This window comes from Pelophylax lessonae (assembly GCF_965119305.1).
Source record: "Pelophylax lessonae genome assembly, chromosome: 8".
Lineage (NCBI taxonomy): Eukaryota > Metazoa > Chordata > Amphibia > Anura > Ranidae > Pelophylax > Pelophylax lessonae.
Genome location: NC_138775.1, coordinates 209,974,387 through 210,001,941, shown reverse-complemented (window position 1 = coordinate 210,001,941; position 27,555 = coordinate 209,974,387). Strand labels below are relative to the sequence as shown.

The following is a 27,555-nucleotide window of genomic DNA, read 5'->3' as shown; positions in this document are numbered from 1 at the left end:
ACATTTTCACCACCATGCTGGTTCACAGCTAGTATGAGGTACTTCTCCTAAAATACTGTCTCCAGTTTGTAACAAATACTATGGGGTTGATTTACTAGTCAAAGTACAGTTGCTTCAGATCGTGGTAAATGAGGGGAAGATCTGCTGACTTCCATCATCCAATCATGTTCAAGCAAAAAAATGTTTTTGTTTTTTTTTAATTTTCCTTGCATGTGATTGGGTGTTCTTTGTAAACTGAAGCTTTACCTCATTTACTAAGCTCTGGAGCAACTGCACTGGCAAAAGTGCACAGTCATTTTGCCTTTAGTAAATCCACCTTTATATGTCTGTTATTGTGACTAAACAACTCTACCTTTGATTGGTCCTCGACGCATTGTTCCAGAAGTCTTGGTCTTTGCCCAAATGTTCAATGACCAACTGTAATTCTGCTTTAATGTTCTTTGGTCAGCAAAGGTTCTTTCTTAACACGCCTCTCATGCAGGTTAAATTAGTACAATTTAATTGTGACTCTAGGTTCATGCACTTTGACCCCATTTGCTGCAAGAATTACTAGTATAAATATAACAATACATGATAACATTTTGAAGAACTAGAAGCTCATTCAAGTTCAGTCTAGATCTGTCTGTCAGTTTTTCCAATGGATCCTATATCTACGGATGGACGGATGTAAACGGATGATCATCCGCCTACAACTATATCCATTTAGGTCCATTTTTTAAATGGAACAAGATTGCATTATTTTCCGTTTAGACAGATCTGAACGGATGCCCCTTTACATTGGTTTCTTTTTATGTCTATTTTTAGGAAAGAAACATTCTTTTATACTTTTGTCACCTCCGATTGGTTTCTGAAACACTTAATGACTGTAGACTGATGTAAACTGAATTGATATAAAATAATGTAAACTTAACTGAAAATGGATGTGCAAATTGATGTAGTTTAAATCCGTATTTCCCAGTTTCAGCAAAATATGTGACTGAACTGATGACCCTGTGAGAAATGATCCTTAAAGACTGATCTGATCATCAAACAGTCAGTTCTTGGCTTGAATTTTATCGGCTAACCAGTTCTGGGCAAATTAGTAGTTGTTTGGAATATTTGCCACTCGTAGATCATTTCCCTTGCAGTAGAATGGCTGAATCACTTGCCAGATTCCAAGGCACCCACAACTTCCTTTCTGAGTGGCCTAGAGGGCTCTATTGATCTTGAAATATGACACCACAAATGTCAATTGCAAAGTGAACAACAAATCCTAGATGTCTGAGGTTTATGTCCAGTTCCACTTGAACACTCCCTTAAAACATTCTAATCATTGGCATCTAAACTGGAACACCAGATTCCAATTTCATGGATTTGAAGTGGTGACCATTACCCCTCGAGTCATTAGATCACCAGCCATCAGAGACAGGTCTATCATCAGGAAGCAAAGCACTGCTCTTCTACCAATAGACCACATACACACACAGTGTGAAACAAAGTAGGGTAGATCAGTATTGGGGAAAGATCAGATGGAATTAGGCTACATGTACAGTCAGGTCCATAAATATTGAGACATCAACACAATTCTAATCTTTTTGGCTCTATACACCACCACAATGGATTTGAAATGAAACACACAAGATGAGCTTTAATTTGAGGGTATTTACATCCAAATCAGGTGAACGGTGTAGGAATTACAACAGTTTGTATACGCGCCTCCCACTTTTTAAGGGACCAAGCGTAATGGGACAGTTGGCTGCTCAGCTGTTCCATGGCCAGATGTGTGTTATTCCCTCACTATTCCATTTGCAAGAATCAGATAAAGGGTCCAGAGTTCATTTCAAGTGTGCTATTTGCATTTGGAATCTGTTGCTGTCAACTCTCAATATGAGATCAAAAGAGCTGTCACTATCAGTGAAGCAAGCTATCATTAGGCTCAAAAAAACAAAACAAACCCATCAGAGAGATAGCAAAAACATTAGGTGTGGCCAAATCAACTGTTTGGAACATTCTTAAAAAGAAAGAACGCACCGGTGAACTCAGCAACACCAAATGACCCGGAAGACCACAGAAAACAACTGTGGTGGAAGACTGATGAATTCTTTCCCTGGTGAAGAAAACACCCTTCACAACAGTTGGCCAGATCAAGAACACTCTCCAGGAGGTAGGTGTATGTGTGTCAAAGTCAACAATCAAGAGAAGACTTCACCAGAGTGAATACAGAGGGTTCACCACAAGATGTAAACCATTGGTGAGCCTCAAAAACAGGAATGCCAGATTAGAGTTTGCCAAACAACATCTAAAAAAGTCTTCACAGTTCTGAAACAACATCCTATGGACAGATGAGACTAAGATCAACTTGTACCAAAGTGATGGGAAGAGAAGAGTATGGAGAAGGAAAGGAACTGCTCATGATCCAAAGCATACCACCTCATCAGTGAAGCATGGTGGTGGTAGTGTCATGGCGTAGGCATGTATGGCTGCCAATGGAACTGGTTCTCCTGTAATTATTGATGATGTGACTGCTGACAAAAGCAGCAGGATGAATTCTGAAGTGATCCGGGCAATATTTTCTGCTCATATTCAGTCAAATGCTTCAAAACTCATTGGACGGCGCTTCACAGTGCAGATGGACAATGACCCGAAGCATACTGCGAAAGCAACCAAAGAGTTTTTTAAGGGAAAGAAGTGGAATTTTATGCAATGGCCAAGTCAATCACCTGACCTGAATCCAATTGAGCATGCATTTCACTTTCTGAAGACTGAAGGGAAAATGCCCCAAGAACAAGAAGGAACTGAAGACAGTTGCAGTAGAGGCCTGGCAGAGCATCACCAGGGATGAAACCCAGCGTCTGGTGATGTCTATGCGTTCCAGACTTCAGGCTGTAATTCACTGCAAAGGATTTGCAACCAAGTATTAAAAAGTGAAAGTTTGATTTATGATTGTTAATCTGTCCCATTACTTTTGGTCCCTAAAAATTGGGAGGCACATATACAAACTGTTGTAATTCCTACACCGTTCACCTGATTTGGATGTAAATACCCTCAAATTAAAGCTGAAAGTCTGCAGTTAAAACACATCTTGTTTGTTTCATTTCCAATCCATTGTGGTGATGTATGGAGCCAAAAAGATTGCAATTGTGTAGATGTCCCAATATTTATGGGCCTGACTGTATGCAATGCTGGTGGCTAGTCCTTTGCCTTAGGCTTAAAGTAGTGCTAAAGGTAAAACATATTTTTTACCTTAATGCATTAAACAATATTCCAGTACTTGTACCCCACCTTCTACCATTCCTAAACACTTACCTGTGTCTTCACAGTCACTGGGTCCTCCACGATTTGCCCTACTCTTAGAACTTCCTGGTCTGTTAGCAGCTGGGAGGAGACAGCTGGTCTCCTTTAGGAGTGAATCTCAAAAGATACCCACAAACAGGAGAGGGGGCTGCTGTGGGGATGGGTGAGCGAACCAAAAATACAAACCTTTAAAGAAGCAGCCTATACACAATGTGTTAGACTGGATATCCTTGAATTATAACCTATTCCATTGTACCTTACTGCCTGCATGCAGTGATTTCTGTTCTGATTCCCCCTCCTTAAACTCTTCCTCTCAGCTCCTCTGTAGCTCAGAAGGCAGGCTCTGTAACACAGCAGTGCCTACTCCCAGGGTATAGTAAATACGTGTCACAGAGTTCAAGTAAATGTGTGGGGATCTTCAAAAAGTTAATTTATAAACTTCAACATCATTCAGAGAAATATGAGTAGGCCAGAAATAATTAAAGTACAATGTGGAATTTATTTTAATAATTTTAATTTTTCACCATAGATACACTTTTTACATTTATCCAGAACTCTTACAAAAAATTTGAAAATATATTTCTTTATTATTTTTATATTACACAAGTTACTCATTAGCAACAAATACAAATGATAAATGTATTATGAAAGGCTTCAATAACATTAGAGAAATGAAAATTAGGGCTAAACATCATGGACATGTTTCAGCTGTGCTATCACGTGATTTAAAGTTACCTGTGATTGGAATCTTAGGCCAGCTTCACTTGCACACATTTTGTTTAATTATGAATGGAACCCCAATGCACCAAAGAAAAGCACCTCCAATGTACCTGTGTCGCAGTGCAATGCACAATATGCGATGTGGCATGCTGCATCAGAAAAACAGTGCAGGTGCATTTTCTGGTGTCGTGGTGCATTGGTACCCTATTTAAAAAAAATGGTCTGCCCTAACACAATGTACATTAAAGAGCATTCACGCATCGGACTGGAGCACACAGAGGTTAGTAAGGGCCTAAATGTAAAACAACTGAAGTTAAGGGAAGAAGGCTATATACTTAATAAGACTGTGTTATACAAACGTTATTGGCACAGTTGTGTAACAATCTCACTAATGGAAAGTGTATGATGAGGGCTTTGGGAGACTGGCGCAATTGTCAAGAGAGATCCACGGAATTGGAAAACCAAGTATGATTTTCAATTCATCTCAGCTAATAGGGCAGCAATGATGAGATATCAAACTGCAACTGTGTGATTATAATGTATTTCCTGCTATACACTGAAAATTGGATGTCAGGTAAAAGAAGATCTTCTGTGAATCATTAAGATGATCCAATTCCTATTTGTATGACAGCATTGAAGGAAATATGTCATACAAGGCTGCCACTGCTTACCTCTATTTAAAAATCCTAGTGCCTGGTTCCATACGAGTCATGGACCAAAAAAAAAAAAAAAATATCAGGAAAGTTAAAAAAAAGAGTTCCTATCTTCCTACTTGTTCTTGGTCAATGACTCAAAGTATTAAAGCTAGAGAATAAGCATTACAGACCGGTAATTAGCATTTTCAAAAAGGAGAGGCTGGCAGTGGCAGCTTCCATGTTTTTTATGACTACATAGCATTTATTTAATGTAAGCTGCTAATTACAGAACAAGTGACCAAATGCCATGCAGCTTATCCTATAAAGTTATTTTTACAATTAGCCAGTGACCGAGCAGTTGAAAAGCATGAACACAGTTTAGTTCTTAAGGGGAAAGCGTTAAAATATTGATGCAGATAATTGTTCTGATTAGTGGAATGTATATCATATTTTTGTCTGTGCCCAGTGGCATAGGCTTATCATTTCTACCAGTAGAGGTTATGTAGGAGATGGTGTTTTTAATGTTCTTGCTACTCTGCATTTATTAGAGAAATATGGAATATGGGGGGGGGGGGGGGAGGCTTCTTCTGCATTTATTAGAGAAATATGGAATATGGGGGGGGGGGGGGCTTCTTCTGTACTGTTTGCCCGGCTATTACAGTGACAACATGCTTCCGTACTTTGAGTCACTGTCCTTGAACGGGTATGTAGATCATATGCTTGTTCTGGGTTAGTGACTCGAAGTATTGAAGAAACAGTGTCAGCATGACAGCCAGACCACTAGCATTTCCATAATAAAAAGTCAATAGCAGCTTCCATGTTCTTCTTTAGAAGGGGTTTGTGCACAGAAGGATTACATTGGGCTGCTCTGCTTCTTGTCTCCCAAAGCAAAAATAGAAAAGGTAAAATAACAAGCTTTAATTTAATTGCTCCCCTCTCTAAAATAGTCTCATATCAGACAAAAGATGATTTTTGTATCATTTTAATAAAAATAACAATCTGTTGATTTCAAGAACTGTTGTATGTGCTGAATAATTTCATAGATTACATTTGTAACAAAACAATTGAAAACATGATTTACATTCTGAAAGCTATAAATTATTAGCAGTGCACTTAATGTACATAAGGCTATAGTGACTATAATCTGTTAGCTGTCATCTACTTATTCCAAGAGCATGATGATTGGTTATTTAAAAGAGTTTCAGCAGCAGCTTTATGTGAAAAAGGGACAACAACGCACTGGATTTAAACATATCTGAGGCCCGTAAACTACATTGTAGATTAAGAAATCCTTTGACAGAAAAATGTTTTTTACACACAGCTTTATATTTCTAAGTTTATCTATATGTATAACGGTGAACTGTCATACATAGATAGGAGCAGCGCATGCACTACTTCCATGTATCCTTTCCTTAGTGTTAGTCTTTGGTTGGTGGCCAATGGCCATGGGAACATTTTTTAACAGAAAATTTAATAGGTTTACAAAGCCATTTAGTTCCATACTTTTTCATTCTGATGTTCACTAGAGCAGATTAAGATAGTGAGTTATTATTTATAAACTCTAGTAACCCACCAACTTCCAGTATAGGAAATTTGATCTAGTCATATCACATACATTACCAATCTTATTTTTCTTATGTAAATAGGCATTGCAATAATAATCCTTAAGCTTGTCATATCAACCTGTATCTATATATACACACTTTCAACAATAAATCAATAGTATAAAAAAATATGTTGGAACCAATGAGGCAGAGCACGCCTTAATAATATAATTATATTACATACCTATAACTAGCTTACTATAGTGGTAATGCATATGTTTAGTATTTAGCTATAGCTTTACCTTTCTAAACTGGTGGCCTTGCCTGTTTTTTAGGACCATTCAATGAAGTATGATAGTGTTGTTTTTATTTGCTGTAATTTCTGTGTAATGCTAGTAAGAGACTTTGAGAATTATCGTATCTCTTCCTTTTTCCTAGCTTTGACTTATTTGTCGGTCTTTTGGATAAACGGAATCTTAAAAAATGTCAGACATACTTTATGTGGTACGTGGTTACATACTACGAGGAGCTCTGAAAGCCACAAAACTATGCAAAGCATCCTTTGTCCCCTGTGCATCCTTGTTTCTCAGTGTTATTTCACTGCATAGGGGAACATTGTTTCCAGTGGCGAAAGCATGGATAATATGGGGAGTCAGTGCACAAGAGGTGGTTCCTCTATTTCTTGGATTTCTACGTTTAGCAAAGCTTAACCCTCCCTTTTAGTGTACCCCATGCCATTGGGCAGTCATCCCACCCTGCCCTGTTCATTTGTGCTTTTCTGTTTCCATATTTTCTCACATTTTGGACAACCTCACATCATAGGAGACCATGTTATAATTATCCCATCCATAAATTTTCTTTTCTTTGGGGTTGTAGTCCACCATACTGCCATAGCCATACTGATTCCTAAATGGGACACTGATTTGCTTTTGAACACCAGTACTAGTGTCATAAGCAAAATTGAGTGTAGTGCTAGCGGAAGAATAGCTTCCAAGTGTGTACAGGGTACCACAGGTCATAAATGCATTGGCCACTGAGTTTTTGCGAATTGTGGTTTCCCAGCTCTGTTTCACCTGTAATGTTTTGGGATTTATTTGTGATATAACTATTGATCCTTTAGCTTTATCTGTGCTATAGATAGCCCACAGCCCCTCTTCATCTACAGCCAGATCAATATCAGTATAGCCTCCCCAAGAGTAAGGGTGCTGTCCATGATATCCAGCATCTGGAAGCTCCTTCTGAATTGCAATGGTCTCTGTCTTGAAATCATACTTCACTATGATTCTAGATTTTCGTCGTACATAATAGAGGGAACCTTTGTAGACTACGGCACCATTGCTTTCCATGGAGCGAGGTACTACATAGACCTTGGCTGGATAACCTTTTACTAACTGGTCAAGGTTTTCATACTCAAACACTTGGCGTATATCTGCTCCCACTGTATTGATCCGCCAGATGGTGTCTTGATTAAATGGAGAAACTGGTTCTGGGTCTCTCATCCACACTCCATATTTTCCAGCAATGTTGTCAGCCTTTCGATAAGTACTGGGTTCTCCAACCGAGGTAATCTCACCACAGCTTCCTGAAAGTAGCAGACATAGACCCAATGAGAAAAAAATTCAGACTTTATTGTAAAACTCAGTATTGTTATAAAAAAAACTAGAGTTTTTGATAGTGCTGAAAATCCCAATAAATAATATGTTACCCCAACATTTAATACTCCTGATATGTCTGTTGTACCATGTAGTTGTGCTAAAAAAATATCTTGTTCTCTTTGTAGCTCTTCCTTTGTGTGAAATACCTGCCAGTCCCCCTGCTTTCCTATTTAATATATATGGGATTTATATATATGTTTTTTTAAATATACACACAGTCTCACCAAGAGCTCTGGGCCCTGTACTAATGATTGGGACACGGAACTCCCAATTCTGGGTCACCTGATCGATGTGATAGCCTCTAATTGGCTACCACAGTGATTAGTCACTTTGAAGCCCGCCTCCATGTTTTCTCTCTGTGAATGCATAGAGAAAGAAAAAAAAAAAGTGTGTGTAAAAAAAATTAAAATAATAATAAAAATACCTAGATTAAATTTTGATTTAGGTAAGTGCCAGGGTTAGTGTTTGGGTTAAGGTCAGGGTCAGTATTTTTTTGGACAGAATTTTTTTTATTCATATCAGTGACCGATAGGGTCAGTGTGTTTTTAAGTAGGATTAAAAAAAAAAAAGCATAATGCGCACTATTGTTTCTGGGCTGTACTACAGGTACAAACAACAACTAACATACACCAATGTGGTATTGTTGCGATCATCAGAAGCAGAAGAATTTATTTTGGCTTGTTCTTTGGTGGAAGATTATAGTAGTAGCAAGAAATATACAGCTAAATTTTAAAATATATATATATATATATATATATATATATATATATATATATATATATATATATATATATACTATTTTGGGGCAGTATTCCTTTGATATTAAAAAAAAAAAAAATCAGGAGATGTCTATTACCATTTACCACCAAATGAAAGCCCAATTTGTCCTGAAAAAAAACAAAGTATAATCCACCTGGATGCACAAAATAGTTGTGGTCATTTGTACGGTTATACTAATGCATGGCAAAGTTTTGTTTTAATTTTAAATTTAAAATTTAATTTAAAATTTAAATTTGTTTTACCCTTCGGTGTGGAGGGGTTAAACTAAGTGGTTTTTTTTTTACAAGGTAAGGGTTCACATGTACTTTAACTTTCCCAGAAAAAATTCTCTAAAAGTAACTCTTATGTAAAAGACTCACGGCACCTTATTTAGTTAATATCCCAGTTTTTATAGTATTTTGGAAATGTGAAATAAAGGTTTTAGAAATTTTGCTTAAAGAAATATGGCTAAGTCCAGAAAATGTAATATTCTTACCACCCATTTTAGTATTCTGCAAACTCTGAACAGTTGATTGGTTTTCTGCGATCATTCTTGAAGCTGGAAGGGCTGTAAGCTCTGACTTCAGCTCCTGGGGTCCCACACCATCTGCACCCCATCGAGACACTATAAAGTGAAAATCCATAATAAATAAGCAATCTTAATTTGTGATCACCAATAACAGTCCTTTATTACTGTAGCCACACTTACTAAGTACATTCAGATTTGTTGTTGCTTCTTTTAGTGTTATTTGCATTTTCTTTTTGGTAACACTGTAATAGTTTTTCTATTTGTTGCCTGACACTATTACAGAAATACAGCTGTCTAGGGCAGTGTTTCCAAATCCCTCCTCTACTAATAACCCCCCAACAGGTCATGTTTTCAGAATGTCCTTCATCTTGCAAAAGTGACTTGAATTTCTGTTGCCGGCTCAGTAATTACTGCAGCTGCACACACTGAGATGGATCATGAACACATGAACTGTTGGGTTTAGGGCTCATTCACACCTATGTTGATTATGCAGAGCGAAGCAATGCTCATTAGCACGCCTATAGCATTTATGGTGTGTTTATGATGTGTTTTCATTGTGTTTATGACGTTTTGAAAAAGCTTTAAGAATGCATGATAAATGCACATAAAAGTGTTGCTTTTCTAGTGGGAAGTGCTTAAGGGGAAGTGATGTAGAGGAAACTATCTACTGTGAGGTGTGGCTAGGTTATGGTTTGACAGCAGACTTGTATGTGAATTCTCTGCAAGATGGATTCATATACTTTGATCTCTTTGACACTTGGCTTGGTCCATCTCAGTTTTGCTGAAAGAAAATGACTTGCCACCGGTAATAATGCTCAACGTCTCTGCTCCTACCTGGCACTGCCAGTATTGCTGGCTTGATGCTTTTGCCTCCACACAGAAGTAAATGGTGTTACCACACAGCTATTCTGGAGCTGCTCTGTCCTAGCTCTTTATTTCCCAGGGCATTCTGGCATACAGGAACCTCCATTGTCTCTCCCCCAATGCCCAGCTAACACTTTATAAATGCAGTTATATAACATTTCCATTAAAATCAATGGAGGCGGCTGACAAGTCAGTGCCTGATGGAGGGGACATGCTGCTTAGTTTTCAACTTGATGCAACACAACTCCACCTCTCCTGTGTGAACAGCACTGTGTGGTACCCAATGTTATTTTCATGGCATGCATTGAAGGGCAGTTATGAGGCTTTAAAAATGCTGCATAAACGCAAGGTATTGACATGTGTGAATGAGCCCTTACTTGAAAACTGGAGAAGAGAAGGAATTGGGAGGCCATTCTCAACCTTTTCAACACAGCGGAACACTTGTAATCCCTTTCCGATCTCAGGGAACCCATGCTTAACATTACTATAGCCAAAACGTATGATACATTAGTATGATGATCACTGGGAAGAATGCTCCTTACATTTCTGGTCATTGAGAAGAATCTCTCCCTCAAGCCTAGTACACACTGTGAGGTTTCTTTTGTCCCCCCCCCCCAACCGTTCTTACAGGGGGATGTCCCCCCACCCCCACCAGAACATTTCAGTCAGCTCTCTCAGCCATTGGCTCAGAGCACTCACTGGGACTCAGTTGGCTGCTTCTTTTCCAGTATGCACGTCAGAGACCGGCTTGTGTGGGACTGGCTGGCATACACACGGGTCGAAGGTCGGCCGTTTTTTTTTTTTTTTTAACCAGCCGATGTCTACCGACATTCGACCTGTGTATACGGGGCTTAACAGATAGCTAAAAAGATCATTGTTTTCAGAGTGAACTTCTCTGAAAGGCAGAAACTGCTCATTGTTTAAGGAACCCCAAGCAACCTCTGGAGGAACCCTGGTTGGCAGTGTTTCTCTGCCTTTTTTTTTAAGCTAAGGCACCCTTTAAATTTATGCACAATCTTGAGGCACCCCATTCTAAAATGTAAAAAACTAAATAAACTGTTTTACATAATGCAGCAATATCCACACATGTAAGACACCCAACATTAGGGTTGATTTATTCACTTATTCTTCCAAAGCAAGTACACTTTCGCACACTGGTACTGACTAGTATTCCGATATTTCTCTTCCTTAGTTTCTCCCCCTCACTTAGCTAATATGACCCCCAGTGCTGACGGAAAGGGTGGGGGAGGGGCAAACAAGGATGCTGTGCAGGTGCCTGATGTCCCCCTTATCAACTAAGGACATAATTTGTTGTTAGAACGCCAGTGGGGGGAAGTTGTAATGGTGCACAATGAAAACATGTGGCTTTCTGTAACTACAACTCAATGTTTATCCACCTGCTGGCTTGTATACAATTTTTGGGCAATTTTTAGGCTTTTTGCCAAGGCACCCCTGAAGAAACCCGAAGGTAACCCAGGATGCCTGGGCGCACTGGTTCAAAAAGGCTGGTCTGGGATATAATGGGAATTCTAATGCAATCGGAAAATTCTTTTTGATAAAAAGTTTGAAATTGTAGTAAATATTTACAAATATGAAACATTTATTATTTTTTTACTGCTGACTGTATAGTTTTTCTAAAGTCCTATTGTACAGTGATATGTAGCTATAACTAAAGCAGCAATGTGAAAACACAATTTCTTTTTGACATATACATGTAAGTATCTCAGTGAACCTGATAAACATGACCCCACTATACAAAGATGAATGAAGCCAGGTAAAGAAAGAGTGAAGCCAATTCTAATACTGAAAAGGCATGTGTGACCACTCCACAAAACCTATCAATACAGTAAACTTACAGTCTGCAGTTCCATCTCTTGCTACTATAGGGGGTGTTCTACCTCCACCTCCAAGAATTTCAGCTGGTGACGGTCCTGTAAAAATCAGAGCATAACAAAACATAATTTACGCTTCTGAAAGGACTCCGAAATGTTTATGTACAGTTTGGAAAAGTGAAACTGTTGATATCATGAAATAAATATAGTTTGATAAAAAATTTGTCTCCATACCTAAAGCTGCTAACCTTCAACCCCATTGGTCTCCATGGCCTGCCAACCACATTAGCCTGTTCTTTGTATCTGCCTTGCTTTAAAATACATTTATAATGTTTTTTCTACTATGTTGTGTTAAGAGGTAAAAAATCCTTTTTTTCTTTGCATATAGATGTGAAATATTTTTTTTTTCTATTTGCAACCTTCAGCTGGAACACTAGGCTCCTTTTCACTTGTTTGCCAGACTAATAACAATCAATAGGCAGCACTAACTTTACCCAATGAATACTTCACTATTGTTTCACATTAGATGCCTGTATCAATATCAATTTCATGTGCCACTTTTTCTTATGCACCTTGCAGCTCCTAGTCTTATTTGGGCCAATAACCATACAATATAAAAAAAAAGAGACCCAGAGTGCAGTGGCACAGTAAAGATAGTATGACCTGTAAAACAATGAGTCTTGAAAATATACTCTCACAAGTTTTGTAAGCAAAAATATAAAAAAAAAAAAAAAGGTGGCATAGGGTACATTATACGCTGCTCAAAAAAAAAAAAATGAAAAATTAAAGGAACACTTTGAAAACACATCAGATCTCAATGGGGAAAAATATCATGCTGGATGTCTATACTGATATGGACTGGGTAATGTGTTAGGAAGGAAAGGATGCCACATTATTTAATGGAAATAAAAATGATCACCCTACAGAGGGCTGAAATTAAAAACACCCTAAAAATCAAAGTGAAAAAAAAATGCAGCAGACTAGTCCATTTTGCTAAAATTTCATTGCAGCAACTCAACATGGTACTCAATAGATTTTATGCCCCCCCCCCCCCCCCATGCTTTTATGCATGCCTGACAATGTAAAAATGCCAATCAAGCTGCACAGTGCCAGGCAATGAGCACAGGTCCTACTAGAGAATGTTGGACCCTCAGGACACCATCCTGATTGTTTGATCAGACACTCACACCAGTGGTTTGCTGGAGGTCATTTTGTGGCAGTGCTCATCCTGTTCCTCCTTGCACAAAGGAGCGAATACTGGTCTTGCTGACGGGTTAAGGACCTTCTGCGGCCCTGTCCAGCATTCCCAGAGTAACTGCCTGTCTCTTGGAATCTCTTCCATTCTCTTGAGACTGTGGTTGGAGACGCAGAAAATTTCCTGGCAATGGCACATATTGATGTGCCATCCTGGAGGAGTTGGACTGCCTGTGCAACTTCTATAGGGTCCAAGTGTTGCCCCATACTACCACTAGTAACATTGACCCTAGCCAAATGCAAAACTAATAAAAAAAAGTCCGAAAAAATGAGTAGGGAAAAAAATCCATTCTTTTTGGGAGGTCGTCTCATTGTTGCCCATCTAGTGCTCATGTTGTTAGTTTCATTAACACCAAAGCAGCTAAAACTGATTAACAACCCCCTTTGCTACTTAACTGACCAGATCAATATCCCAGGAGTTTAACTGACTTGATGCTATACTCTGATTAAAAAGTGTTCCTTTAATTTTTTTGAGCAGTGTAAATTTAGACCTGCATTCCTTCGTATCACCAAAACTTCCTTCCTTGCGATACTACACCTGGCAGAGCTCCAGGGTGCCTTGACACAAATGCGTTTCCAGAGTCACACCCTCTTCCTCAGCGCTGACAGTAATCATACACACCTTCCTTAAAGCAGAACTCCTCCTCTCTTGCAGGCAGTATGTGCAAGACAAGAGTATGGAGGATAAGACAATGGGCAGTATCTGTTGTAGAGGAGTCCAGATGAAGAACAGGGGGCAGCATGCACAGGAGAGCATTGTGGAAAATATTTTATGCAACAAGTACAACCATCGCAAACACATAAAAAAGACAATTGAATGCCAGCTGAACACTTAGAGGAGACGTGACCTTTGAGATAAGCAATGCAAAATAAAGTGCAGCGCAAAAATTAAGACCAATCAAAATATAAGTAAGAATGAAAATGAAAATCAGAAAATTTTAAAGTCCAAAGGATTCTGAAAAACCCAGAGAGCAGCAGATACATCAACGTGGGGAAACTGAGATCCAAGAGCAGAGTGTGAGTGACAATCCCTCTACCAACGAGTATCCTCTGGCTGCAGCTGCTGCAGGGCACAGGGGGATCATTTCAGGATGGGGAGTGGGTGGCCATAAATATGTCCCTTCTGATCCCTTTCTTTCATGAATAAACACCAAGAGCGATCAGTATCAATCACTCACTTTGTTAAGTCATAATTGAAGCAGAGTAATCTGTGTTTACTATGATTTAGTTTGTGAATGAACAGGGAGCCTCTTTACAGAGTGCTTCCTGTTCATTCATTCTGCAGTGAAGCTGAGGCTGATGAGTAAGGATTGAGGAATCTATATCCTCAGTCCCTTTCTCTGTCTCAGAAGTGAGATATCAATGGTATGTTTAGACCACTGATATCCTACTAAAGCCCCCCAAACAGGGCTGGCAAAAAAATAAAAAATAAACAACATTGTAAAAAATAATTAAAAAAATAAATAATAATAATAATGGGCTAGTTCACTCTAGCTTTGAAGTGTGATCTTTAGAGAGCATTTGACAGGAGCTGAGGAGGCATTGTATCGCTTCCTCACCGCCTGCTTTAACCCCTTTAACTCTGCACTAGCGCAATGCACGTGGTTGTTGAGCGCTTGCAGAACAGCACCATTCACTTGATTTTAAAAGAGTCATCTAGGCCAGTGATGGCAAACCTTGGCACCCCAGATGTTTCAGAACTACATTTCACGTGATGCTCATGCATTCCGCAGTGTAGTTGAGCATCATGGGAAATGTAGTTCCAAAACATCTGGGATGCCAAGGTTAGCCATCACTGATCTAGGCTATTGCCATATACATATACAGTATAGCTGTACTGGGCTTTGAATGAAGACTTCTATAGGAGAAGGAAGCTGGAAGCAGGGGGGGGGGGGGAAGTGTCAGTGTAGCTGGAAGTTCTCTGGGGTCTCAACTCATAGTCTACAATGATCATAGTACAGGCAACCACACTAAGTCTACGTTTTCCACTAGTGCGTTCCCATCTATGTGACTTTGAAAATCAGCGACCTTGAATAGGTACCTGCACTATTTTGATGCAACTTTGATCCAAAGAGTGTAACGTTGGATCAGAGTCGCATAAAAGTTGCACTTTAAATCGCAATTGTGGAAACATAGACTAAAGCTCCATTTCCACTAGCGCATGACAAATTTGCATGACTCTCTCAGGAGAAGCTGCTGGCCTAAACAAGGCTATCTAAACAGGAGGATATCATGGTGAAGGATAGGAGGGATGGGGGTGGGGCTGGGCAGGTCTAGGCATGCCTGTCTAAGAAAGATCGACAACCTTATCAGGAAGTGAAACAAAGCTTATCAAATTCAGATAACAGGAAATTGAATTGTCAGTGAAGAACAAGAAGAAGCTGTTTGTCCAGCTTAGATAAGACTTTCTAAGCTACACAAGCAGCTAGGCAGAAAATGAATAATATCAAAGATAAAGATATTTAACATACTATTAATAGGAAAATTAAAATTTTTGACTGGAGTTTCCCTTTCATTCATTGGAAAGTCCTGGCCTGAGAATCGAGAATGTGCCACCATGCTCAACCATCCATATTCCTCTGGGCACATATTATCTTAAGAGTCAATTGAATACAGTTTCAAATGTGTACCCTGTCATACAAAAGGTTTTCACCTCAGAACTGTTTTGTTCTTTTGACTCCATCAGTGTCATTACAACGTATTGTTACTGAAAAAAGCTAACCTGCCCTCTTCTACAACAATTTAGGGCTTTGGTCTACAGGACACCCCAAATCAACTTTGAACTAAGGCCTGGTTCACACCTATGCATTTTTGAGCGCATTTTCTGTTTCGCAGAAACACACTACAGTCCATTTAACATGGTTTCCTATGGATCGTATTCACATTAGTGCATTTTATGGAAAAGGCTAGGGACTTTTTTTCTGGTTTTTGATTCCATAGACTGCAATGGATCAAAGACGTGTATTGAAAAATGCAAAATGCACCTGGAATATGCAAACTGCAACTTGCATTGGTGTACACTAGGCCTAAGTGTGATCTACAGCTTTGTTTTCCAGTTCCACCTAGGTATCTCTGCCAGATCTATAGTCCTCTTTGTGGCAATCTCTTGAGAGTTTATCATGATGACCTATAATTCTGCTTTGACTATTATCTACAGCCAAATTAAAGAGGAACTTCATCTCCCTATTATTTATTTATTTTTAATTCCCTGCTTATTTGATGCTAAATTTGATGATTTAGCAGATCCAGCATTGTCCTGTTGAGATCCACTTCTCTGCAGCCCCCGCTCAGGTCCCGTGCTATAATTTTCTCCTGTGACATCATCAGGAGGCTGACGTGTCTTCTGGGTTCTCTTTCACTAGGCCTGCTCCCTCCTACCTTAATAAATGGAATCATGTGCAGTGCACCAGCTGCCTCTTAGATATGTGATAAGGCACCAGGGGAACTGCACATCATCCGCCTAGGTGAGGAGCGGGAATGGGGGCATGTAGGTCCAAACTTCTATAAGAAAAAAAGTAAGCAAGCAAAAAAGAAAAAAAAAGAGCTTGCTGTGGTGGTGAGGAGAAGATTTGGAAAAAAGAAAACCTAATTTTCAGGTTGAAGATCCTTTATAATATCAAACGAGGCCCAAGGCAGGTAACCTGCATACACCCTGTTCACGTATTCCAGTCTCACCCTCTGTCTTCAACACTCTGAGCCAAAAACCCAAAACAAGAATGTAAAATGTAGTAGCCAAGCAACTGACATTTCAGAAGGAGGCCAACAATGGCAACCTTTGTTTCTCTTAGGAGAAGTTTATTTTTCATAAAATGTAATACAATTTTTTCTATTTAAATGAAAATAGTAAGATTCTTAGATGCTCAAACAACAGGAAACATAAGGGAAAAGAAAAATTTAAAGGAAGGGAACTGAAGTTGAGACAACGTGGTCTGCTTGCTTCGCAATACCAGTATTTTTATTAACTATGGCTTCTAAAGCAGTCACTTCTGTCTGTCCCTAATGTGCAGTTGGGAGTCAAAGCAGTGAACTAGTTTTATGCTTTCTCGCACTATCTGTGGCATGAAGTATAAAATTCAACTTAAATTGTTGAACATTGCTTCAGTTCAACTGGAAAAAAACAAAGGACACTAAATTCTGTTATATGTTTTATACTTAAAGGTTAAGTTCACCTTATACAGAAAATATACAGTACAGTGTTAAAAAATAGCGCTACACCATAAAATGTGAACATAAAAAAAAAAAAACGCAAAAAAAAAAAGGGAAACTAGTAAGTGAAAAAATATAGAATACACCAAAGGCAGCACAAATTTTCCTATAACAAGTATGATATATAAGAAAATATGTATATATGCATCCTTAACTACTTGCCGCCCGCCCGCCGTCAATTGATGGCGGAGCGGTGCGACCATTATCCTGGGAAGACGTCATATGACGTGATCCCAGGAATGCAGGGCAGGCGCGCGATCGCGAGCGCGCCGCCCTGCACTGCTGGTGTCGGGGTGTCCCAGTGACACCCCCCGTCACCGGCAGGGGGGAAACAGCCAATGGGCGTGGCTGTTTCCCACGTGATCGGCTGTGTTCCAATGACACAGCCGATCACAATGGAGGCGCCCGGAAGATGACCGCGCATGCGCGATCGGGAGCGCGCAGCGCGGTCATGTCGGTGGCACTGTGTTCCGTAGGAACACAGCTGTCACCGGCAGTAGTAAACAGTCACTGACAGTGACTGTTTACTATGTGATCGGCTGTGAATCCATTCACAGCCGATCACAAAATGTAAACAAAGAGCAGTAACTGACTGTTACTAGCTCTTCTCTCCTCATACAGTTTCCAGTGTGAGGGGAGAAGAGCTAGAAACAGTGAGTTACTGCTCTGTGTACCTGCAAAAGTAAAATCACAGTAAAATCACACTAATAAATGTCCCCACACAGTCCTCAGCCCTCCCCCCAATGTCACCTGTCACCCAACAGTCACCTCATCAGTGCCCAGAAATTGACACCCATAACGTTCACATGTGAGCGCAGCGATCGCAGGCAGAATCACCGCGATTCTGCCCGCGATCCGGAAATCATTGCAAATTGCGGGACACCTGTGCGTTGCCCGTTTTTTGCAATAGCACCCCAAACGCTGTGCGATGTTGCCGCCATTTCCGCCTGCCGAATCGCGGTAACATCGCGCAAACATCGCATGACGCCCAAAAAAGGTACAAGGGCTTCTTTGGGGCGTCATGCGTTGTTTGTGTGATGTTACCTCGATTCGGCAGGCGGAAATCGCTGCAACATCACACAGCGTTTGGGGTGCTATTGCAAATCACGGGCAACGCACAGGCGTCCAGCGATTTGCAATGATTTCTGGATCACGGGCGGAATCGCAGTGATTCTGCCCGCGATCGCTACGCTCACATGTGAACATAGCCTAAAGTTCACCGGTCACCAGAGACTGCCATCAGTACCGCCGTGCACCATCGCCCGTCACCTGTCACCCAACAGTGACCATCGCCCGTCACCTGTCACCCCATCAATCACCGTCACCTGTCACCCCATCAGTCATCGTCATCTGTCACCCTATCAATCATCGTCACTTGACACCCCATCAGTGATCGTCACTTGTCACCCCACCAATCATCGTCACATGTCACCCCGTCAGTGATTGTCATCTGTCACCCCATCAATCATCGTCACTTGTCACCTCATCAATCATTGTCACCTGCCACCTCATCAATCATCATCACCTGTCACTTCATCAATCATCGTCACCTGTCACCCCATCAGTCATCGTCACCTGTCACCCCATCAGTCATTGTCCCCTGTCACCCCATCAGTCATCGTCACCTGTCACCCCATCAGTCATCGTCACCTGTTTGCCATATACATGCAATCACTTACCGACCGCCTAACGACTATATGCGTCGGCCATTAAAAGCTAAATACTGGGGTTATGGTAGCAGATAGCCCCCATAACCCCGGTATTTTTTGAAACGGCGGGCGGTCGGCTTTCAGATAAGGATGGTCCCAGTGGCGGATTCGCCGCGGAATTACCCTTACGGTGCAGGGTAAGAGGTGCCCCCCCCCCTCCTGCCGCGTCCCAGACGTTTTCCCAGCTTACCGGACCCGCCGGCAGCGGGGAAAAGTATCCAGTCCCGGATCCTCAGAGACAGGAAGTCGAGTGAGGGCAAGATGGCCCTCACTCGACTCTATGGTCTTGGAGGACCGGAGCTACGTCAAAAGACGTTGCCTAGCAACCGGTTTAAAGGGCCGCTTTTTTTTTTCTTTTTTTTTTTCCTCTTTCAACAATTTTTTTTTTTCTTTTTTAGTGTAGTTGTGAGGTGTGAGGTCTTTTTGACCCCAGATCTCACAATAAAGAGGACCTTTCATGCCTATTTCTATTATAAGGGATGTTTACATTCCTTGTAATAGGAATAAAAATGATCAAAAATTTTTTTTTTTTAAACTGTGTAAAAATAAAAAAATAATAAATAAAATAAATAGGAAAAAAAAAAATTAAAGCGCCCTGTCCCCGTTAGCTCGCGCGCAGAAGCAAACGCATACGCAAGTCCCGCCCACATATGTAAACGGTGTTCAAACCATACATGTGAGGTATCGCCGCGATCGTTAGAGCGAGAGCAATAATTTGAGACCTAGACCTCCTCTGTAACTCTAAGCTAGTAACCTGCAGAAATTTTTAAAATGTTGCCTATGGGGATTTTTAAGTACCAATGTTTGGCGCCATTCTGTGAGCATGCGCAATTTTAAAGCATGACATGTTGGGTATCTAATTACTCGGCGTAACATTATCTTTCACATTATGGAAAAAAATTGGGCTAAATTTACTGTTTTCTTATTTTTTAGTTCAAAAAAGTGAATTTTTTTAAAAAAAATCGCATTTGGAAGACTGCTGCGCAAATATGGTGTGATAAAAAAAATTTGCAACTATCTCCATTTTATTCTCTAGGGTCTCTGCTAAAAAAAATATATAATGTTTGGGGGTTCCAAGTAGTTTTCTAGCAAAAAAAATGATTTTAGCTTGTAAACACCAATACTCAGGAGGAATAGCAGAATGTATTTTGGGGTGCAATTTTTGCTATGTACATGCTATGTGTTAGAAATATTGCATAAATGGACAGCTTTGTGTAAAAAAAAATGTGTTTTCGTTTTCTTTCCACATTTTCCAAAAACTTGTGGAAAAAAATGACATATTCAAAAGACTCATTATGCCTCAAAAATTATACGTTGGGGTGTTTGCTTTCCAAAATGGGGTCATTTTATGGGGGTTTCCATTGTCCTGGTGCTCCAGGGCCTTCAAAAGTGCGATAGGTTGTCAGGAAATTATATGTGTAATTTATGCTCCTAGAATGCCGGACGCTACTACTTGGATGTTAGGCCTCTGTATGTGGCCAGGCTGTGAAAAAGTCTCACACATGTTGTATCGACATACTCAGGAGGAGTAGTAGAATGTGTTTTGGGGTGTAGTTGCAAGTATACATGTGCTGTGTGAGAGAAATAACCTGTTAATACGGCAATTTGTAAAAAAAAAAAAAAAAAAAAATCTTCATTTTGCAAAGCATTGTGGGAAAAAATTACAACTTCAAAAAACTAACCATGCCCCTTATTAAATACCTTGGAATGTCTACTTTCCAAAAAGGGGTCATTTGGGGGGTATTTGTACTTTCCTGACTTTTTAGTGTCTCAAGAAATGAGATAGGCCTTCAGTACATCAGGTGTGGTCAAGTGTGAGCAATTTTCAATGATTCGCACCATAGCTTGTGGACTCTATAACTTTCACAAAGACCAAATAATATACACTTACTTGGGTTACTTTTAACAAAGATAAGTAGCAGTATAAATTTTGGCCAAAATTTGTGAAGAAAAATTACTAATTTGCAAAATTTTATGACAGAAACAAAGAAAAATGCGTTTTTTTCACGATATTTTCAGTCTTTTTTTATTTATAGCACAAAAAATAAAAAACCCAGTATTGATCAAATACCATCAAAAGAAAGCTCTATTTGTGTGAAAAAAAGGACGCAAATTTTGTATGGGTACAGTGTTGCATGAGTAATTCTCAGTCAAAGTGTGAGAGCGCTGAAAGCTGAAAATCGGTCTGGGCAGGAAGGGGGTGAAAGTGCACTGTAGGCAAGTGGTTAAGTAAAGAAAGACAAATATGAAAGTCATATGTGAATGATGAGAAAATAGCCTATGCAGCCAAGGGGCCCCAGTAGGTATTAAAAAGCCATGCAGCTTTGTAAAATGTTCAGGAAATTCATTACCATACCTGTAGACCATGTGGACCCCCTGGAAACCTGGGCAAAAAACTTCCAGTGGGCAATCCCAATGTCCTGCCTTGTTGCTAAAACGTGAAAACCGTTGGTGCTAACTCCTGCAATGATGGGAATGAGCATCTAAAGGTTTCACATCCTAGCAAAAAGGCAGGACTGGGGTCTCTTGACCTTCCATTTCCTGGAAGAGATTCACTTTGTCTTTAATATTCAGTGCAAGCAGCCCAAACCAGAGTGTCTTCCCATGTACCAACTGCTCAGTAGGATCGGGCAGGACTGATGGCCTACTGTAGGTCACCAAACTAGAATATAGGCAGGCCATACCTGCCAAAAACTGAGGTTTCATTAAATAATGTTCCTGAGATGTGAAAATAGTTGCATTTTACTCCTGTATTGTTGATAGTAAGCATCCAAAGGTTTTCACCTCCTAGCAACAAACAGGACTGGGGCCCCTTTACTGCATAGGCCATTTTCTGGAAAAAATGAACTTAGCCTTTAATATTCAATGAAAGCAGCCCAACACAGAGTTCCTTCCCATGTACCAACTGCACATTAGGAGAGGGTAAGAGTGATGGCCTAATGCAGCTCACCACACTGGAACACTGGCAGGACACATTGGCCACTGAGGTTCTCTTCCTTAATGGGACATAATTAAGATTAAAGAAACTATTTTAGGTCCGTGTGAACAAAATGTATTAGAGCCAAGTTTCCCTTTAAACAGTAGATACAGACTAACTACAGACCAATGTTTTAGAAGACACACATTTCTAGCTTAATCCACTTTGTTAAATGGTGTTTTCTGTAAAAATATGTGTATGACAAATTGCCATTATGTTGGGGATATATGGCATGTTTTTAATTAATTATATTTCAGCCAGGTGACTGCTTTTATACAGTTTCACTTATAGCAGTGTGGTCTGGCAAGAAGCTAAATGAGCCTTGTGTGAACTTATGATGCCCTTTAAATCTGTGGAATTCATATGTTCATTATCAGACCATAAATACTTTGCGGACACCAGAAACCTGGGTCCCTTTAGGTATGTCCTGTCTCATGTTACTAATCCTTGCAACCTAATGAATATGTTGTCACTTAAAAAGGACTAGGAAGCAGGTCATGATCTTTCTGGCATAACTTTGTGGTCAGTCAGCCTTACTGGAAAAAAAAAGGGGGCATCCTTAGTGAAGAGCAGGATACTGTCACAGAATTGACACTAGGGCTTACATCTTCCTACATTTCAATGGATCCAGAAACTGGTGTTTTTTTTTTTGTTTTTTTTTTGAGGTTTCTTATTCTATGGTCAAAGTATTCAGAAAACAGCCCGACTCATTTAATTATCAAAGTTGTCCTTGAAGCATAAATGACAGATGTCATACATTAAGGGATGTCATTTAAAAAAAAAATGGTATTCTTAATATATACATAAATCTGATCATATGAAAATGTATGCAAGGTAATATGTATTGTGCATGCTTTAATTAGAGGTAAACTTCAGAAATGATTTGTATTGCACACTTACATTATTCTAGCATGGCACAATGGGGCTGATTTACTAAAACTGTAAAAAAATATTTAGAGCGCAGACTGCGAGCCTAGCCTTCTTGTCCAACATCATGAAGAATGGTCAAACATTTCCATAGACACACTCCTAAACCTTGTGGACAACCTTCCCAGAAGAGTTGAAGCTTTTATAGCTGCAAAGGGTGAGCCAACTCAATATTGAACCCTACGGACTAAGACTGGGATGCCATTAAAGTTCATGTATGTGTAAAGGCAGGTGTCCCAATACTTTTGATAATATAGTATAGACAGACATCAAGCATTTTCACAAGGAGGCTTGCAAAGGCAGCCCCCTACTTCTCTTGTGACAAAGTCACTTTAAGCAGGCATGTGTTTGCGTATGTTGCAACTGGAGAAACTACATACAGGTTGAATTGCATACCCATGTGTTTTATTATTCTTATGGTAAAACGCAAAACATCCCCTATTTAACAGTCCTAAAACTTGCATGTGTTGATACCTTTTGATTTCCAAACACTTGGGAGAATAAAGAGTTGAGTAGCCAGAGCAAATTGTTGTGTATTTGCATAGGAGCTGGAGCCAGAAAATGCAGGCACAAATCTAAACCACTTGTGAATGTAGTCACTTCCAGAGGTACATACATTAACTCTTTTACTGAAACCAAAACATTTCTCACTTATACTGAAAACCATTGTATTGATTTTGTGATTTTTTATTTTTATTATTCTTCCCCATTTAACTCAGGAAACAGTCATGTTTGTACTATTACTGTAATTGTGACTTGTATTTTAGATGTGCTATATGCTAAACAATTGCGGAGCATAAAAACATTTGCAGAAGCAAACATTTAAGTATATTTCTAAAAGGTATATTCAGTGTAATCAGTTGAGATGAATGTAAGGTTTGTGATATAAAAAAAAAGACATATCATCGTAATTGATACAGTAGGTAAGTGATGACAGATCGATAAAACTAAGATCCATGCTATATAACACACTCTAATTCATTACAGCCAAACAGAATTCACCCCTTTTTTCACATAATATAATATGTGTTTGGTCACTGGGAAATCATATTTTTTGCACTGTTCTACTTTATGAAGATCTAATAATTTGGTGGCTAGCAAACTGGAACTAATCAACCGCTTGTAAAGGGTTGATATTCCTAGGCTACTGTCTAGTTCTTCTGGTCTGGAAACCCAAATGCAGATGAAAAATGTTTTTTGGCATCCCTTTTTATGGTAATTGCTAAATATTCTGTTGGCAGCTACTTCATTTGGTGTCCTAAAGTAACCGCAAACTGACAAGTGAGATTCTGGAAATATGGCTCAATAATACTTAAAACTGTAAAACAATTAAAGAATGGCTGTTCTGCACTAATCTGGTTAACTAGTACTCTTGCATATGTTGTCAAGTTGCCAATGTGGTACATAAACAGGCTTTGACATCGTTCCCTTGCATTAAGGTACCATAATACTTTTATGCTTTGGTGTGGTGTACAGGTTGTAGTCAGGATAAAGTTTGCCGCCACATTTCTGGCAGTATACCAATTCACCAGCACGTTTATTGGAGGTAGTGAAGTATGAGAATGTACCTTCTACTTTAAAGGGTAAATTTGCAGAGGATTAGAAACAAGGAGAAGTGTGGAAAAATAAAGATAATTCATATAATCCCTACCGGCTACCCTATTTGCAGCTCCAAACATATTTTTTCATATATAACTTTGAAAACTAGTTACCTGCTTGTATTACACTGTATAAAAACTTTGCAAGTCTTAAATCAGGGGTTCAATTATTGTCGCCTTCTTTGGCTGACTTTTCCAAGTTTTTTACAATTCCATAATAATTTGAAATGAAAGAAATATAGGGATTGATTTAACAAAACTGGAGAATGCAAAATCTGGTGCAGCTCTACATAGAAACCAATCAGCTTCCAGGTTTTATTGTCAAAGCCCAATTGAGCTGAAAGCTGAAGTTAGAAGCTGATTGGCTACCATGCACGGCTGCACCAGATTTTGCACTCTCCGGTTTTAGTAAATCAACCCTAAAGTGTGTTGTTATTCTGGACTTACCTTGTCTTGGTGAAACCTGCTGATCCCTGTTCCTTGATAACTCGGTAACAGGTGGACATTGTTGTTGTACCCTCTCTAGTCTCTCGGTTAATCTTTGTTTTTCTTCTTCCAAAGATGACTTTTCCTTCAAGAGGTCAGAATAGGCCATTTCAAGACTCATCCTCTGTCCATCCCATTCATCCTTTTGCATTCTTAATGAGTCCAGCTCCTTCTGATTATCTGTCCATGATTGAGGTGAAGAAGTGGCTTGTTGTAGGTCTTTCCCTCCTAAGAATTGATTCACCATCTTCTCCAACAAGCTGACCCTCGTTTGTAAGGCAGCTATCTCTTGGGTACGGGCTGCATTGTCACGTTGAAGCTCCCTAATAGATGTCATTGCTTCTCCAGGTTCAGTACAGCTTCCTTCTGAAAGACTGGGCACTGTGAAAGTATATGTACATTGCCCTTGGCGATCAGTGGCTCTTCGGAATGGAGGACTCCCTTGTGCCAGGCAAAATACAAGTGGCACCAAAATATGAAGGGTGAAAAACCCCATGTTGCTGCACTGAGATTTGTTGATGCTTAATATGTGTCCAAAAAGACAAACTGTTCCTAAAACACAGTTAAGATAGACTAACTAAAATAAGTTTCTCTGTATGGGACTGCTCACCTCAGCATCTCCTTTATACACTTAGCATGGATGAGGGATGGGGTGGAGGCGGGCCTAGAAGAGGGGGATAGATAAAATGACAAGAATCTTCCAGACTCTTGCGTCTCAGCTGTGGAGTGACACTTTGCCTGGAGCCAGCTCATATTGCAGCCTCTTGCTGCTTAGTAGTCGCTGCTTTCAAGAAGGCTAAATCAACATGTAAACATATCCAGCCAGTTATATCATTACTGACAGACCAGCAGCAGGATTTAACTTACTAAATCCCACAGCCTGCTAAGTATTTTAATTATTATTGTAGGGCATGATTTAATATTTTTATAGTAAATTCCATTTCAGAAAGATTTTTGGTAATGTACTAAAGAAAATGTCTAAACTTGATTCCCCCCCCCCCCCCCAAAGATGAATAAGACCTGGTTGCAATTTAAGATCTGTACAAACAAACAAAAAATAGAACAAAAATGTATTTCTCAAGTTAAAAGCACATATTATATATTATAAGAAAGTGCTAGCTGCCGCTGTCATCCTGGTCCTTTGGCTTTAGCACTTTCTGAGTTTCTAACCCAGAACAAAAGTGCAAATATGGAGTTAAACCCCAATTTTTGGAAGGATTTTCTGCTATGGCAGATTCTTAAAGCGGGGTTCCAGCCTTTAACCACTTGCCGATCAGCCATAGTATATATACCGCGGTAGGTCAGCTCTATTGCACGAAACTACGTACCTGTACATTATTTTGTGCAATAGCCAGCAGAGGCATGCACTGATTGGCCACAGGGGGAGCCAATCAACAGGTCCAGCGGCCGCGATGTCTGCCAGCCACCCGTGATCGCCCCCCGGAGAGGTAGAATGGCGATCTGCCGATTTAAACAAGGCAGAACGCCGTTATGTCAGGGATGAACACAGTGATCTTGTGTTCTTGCTAAACAGGAACATGGATCTCTGTGTCTATCCAGTGAGTCCATCCCCCACACAAAAAGCATCCCCTAGGGACACACTTAACCCTTTGATCGCCCCTGATGTTACCCCTTCCCTGCCAGTGTCGTTAGTACAAGTGTCAGTGCATATTTTTAGCACTAATTACTGTAATAACGTCAATGGGTCCAAAAATTGTCAAAAGTGTCAGGTGTCTGATTTGTCTCACCAAAAAATCGCTGATCGCCGCCATAACTAGTAAAAATAAATAAATAAATAAATAAATAAAAATGCCATAAAAATATCCCATAGTTTGTAGACACAATAACTTTTGTGCAAACCAATCAATATACGATTATTGGGATTTTTTTTTACCAAAAATATGTAGCAAAATACATATTGGCCTAAATTGATGAAGAAATTCGATTTTTTACATTTTTTTTTTTATTGGATAGGTTTTAAAGCAGAAAGTAAAAAATATAGGTTTTTTTTCTTCAAAATTGTCGACATTTGTTTGTTTTTAGCACAAAAAATAAAAACTGCAGAGGTGATCAAATACCACCAAAAGAAAGCTCTATCTGTGGGAAAAAAGGTCATCAATTTATTTGGGTACAGCGTCGCTCGACTGCGCAACTGTCAGTTAAAGTAACGCAGTACCATATCGCAAAAAATGGCCTTGTCATTAAGGGGGTAAAATCTTCCGGGGCTGAAGTGGTAAAAAACCAAAAACACCCCCGTGCTGGTTGCATCTTGCATAATACATTTCGGCATATTTAGTAAATTAACTCTTTTTTCTTAGTTGTGTAAATTACTCACGGTCGCCTCCTAAGTAAGCAAGTTCCCATCCAGTAGCTCCTTCTCGTAGCTCCTTCCGGGATACCTGATCTTGCGCATGCGCATTGTTTACACAGCATTAAGGACTTGTATTGCGGAGGCTGCCCATTGACTCCTGGTATGATGTTATTGCATACTTACATCAGTCCAACATGAACCAATGTAAATATGCAAACTGATTTCTATTGGGCCGCAAGTGAAGGCTACTACAGTGATAGCCATGATCTTTCTGGT

General features: G+C 39.7%; 1 protein-coding gene across 1 annotated transcript; it reads right to left on the bottom strand.

Annotated features, from left to right (window-relative positions):
• Positions 1-6,518: 6,518 nt before the first annotated feature.
• On the bottom strand, positions 6,519-25,538 carry MYOC (myocilin). The gene is made up of 4 exons (XM_082264747.1): positions 24,930-25,538; positions 11,836-11,910; positions 9,083-9,211; positions 6,519-7,754 (listed from the first exon to the last, which is right to left on the bottom strand). The coding sequence occupies exons 1-4, from the start codon at positions 25,462-25,464 to the stop codon at positions 6,967-6,969; spliced, it is 1,527 nt and encodes a 508-aa protein (XP_082120873.1). The 5' UTR covers positions 25,465-25,538; the 3' UTR covers positions 6,519-6,966.
• Between the last annotated feature and the right edge of the window lie 2,017 nt (positions 25,539-27,555).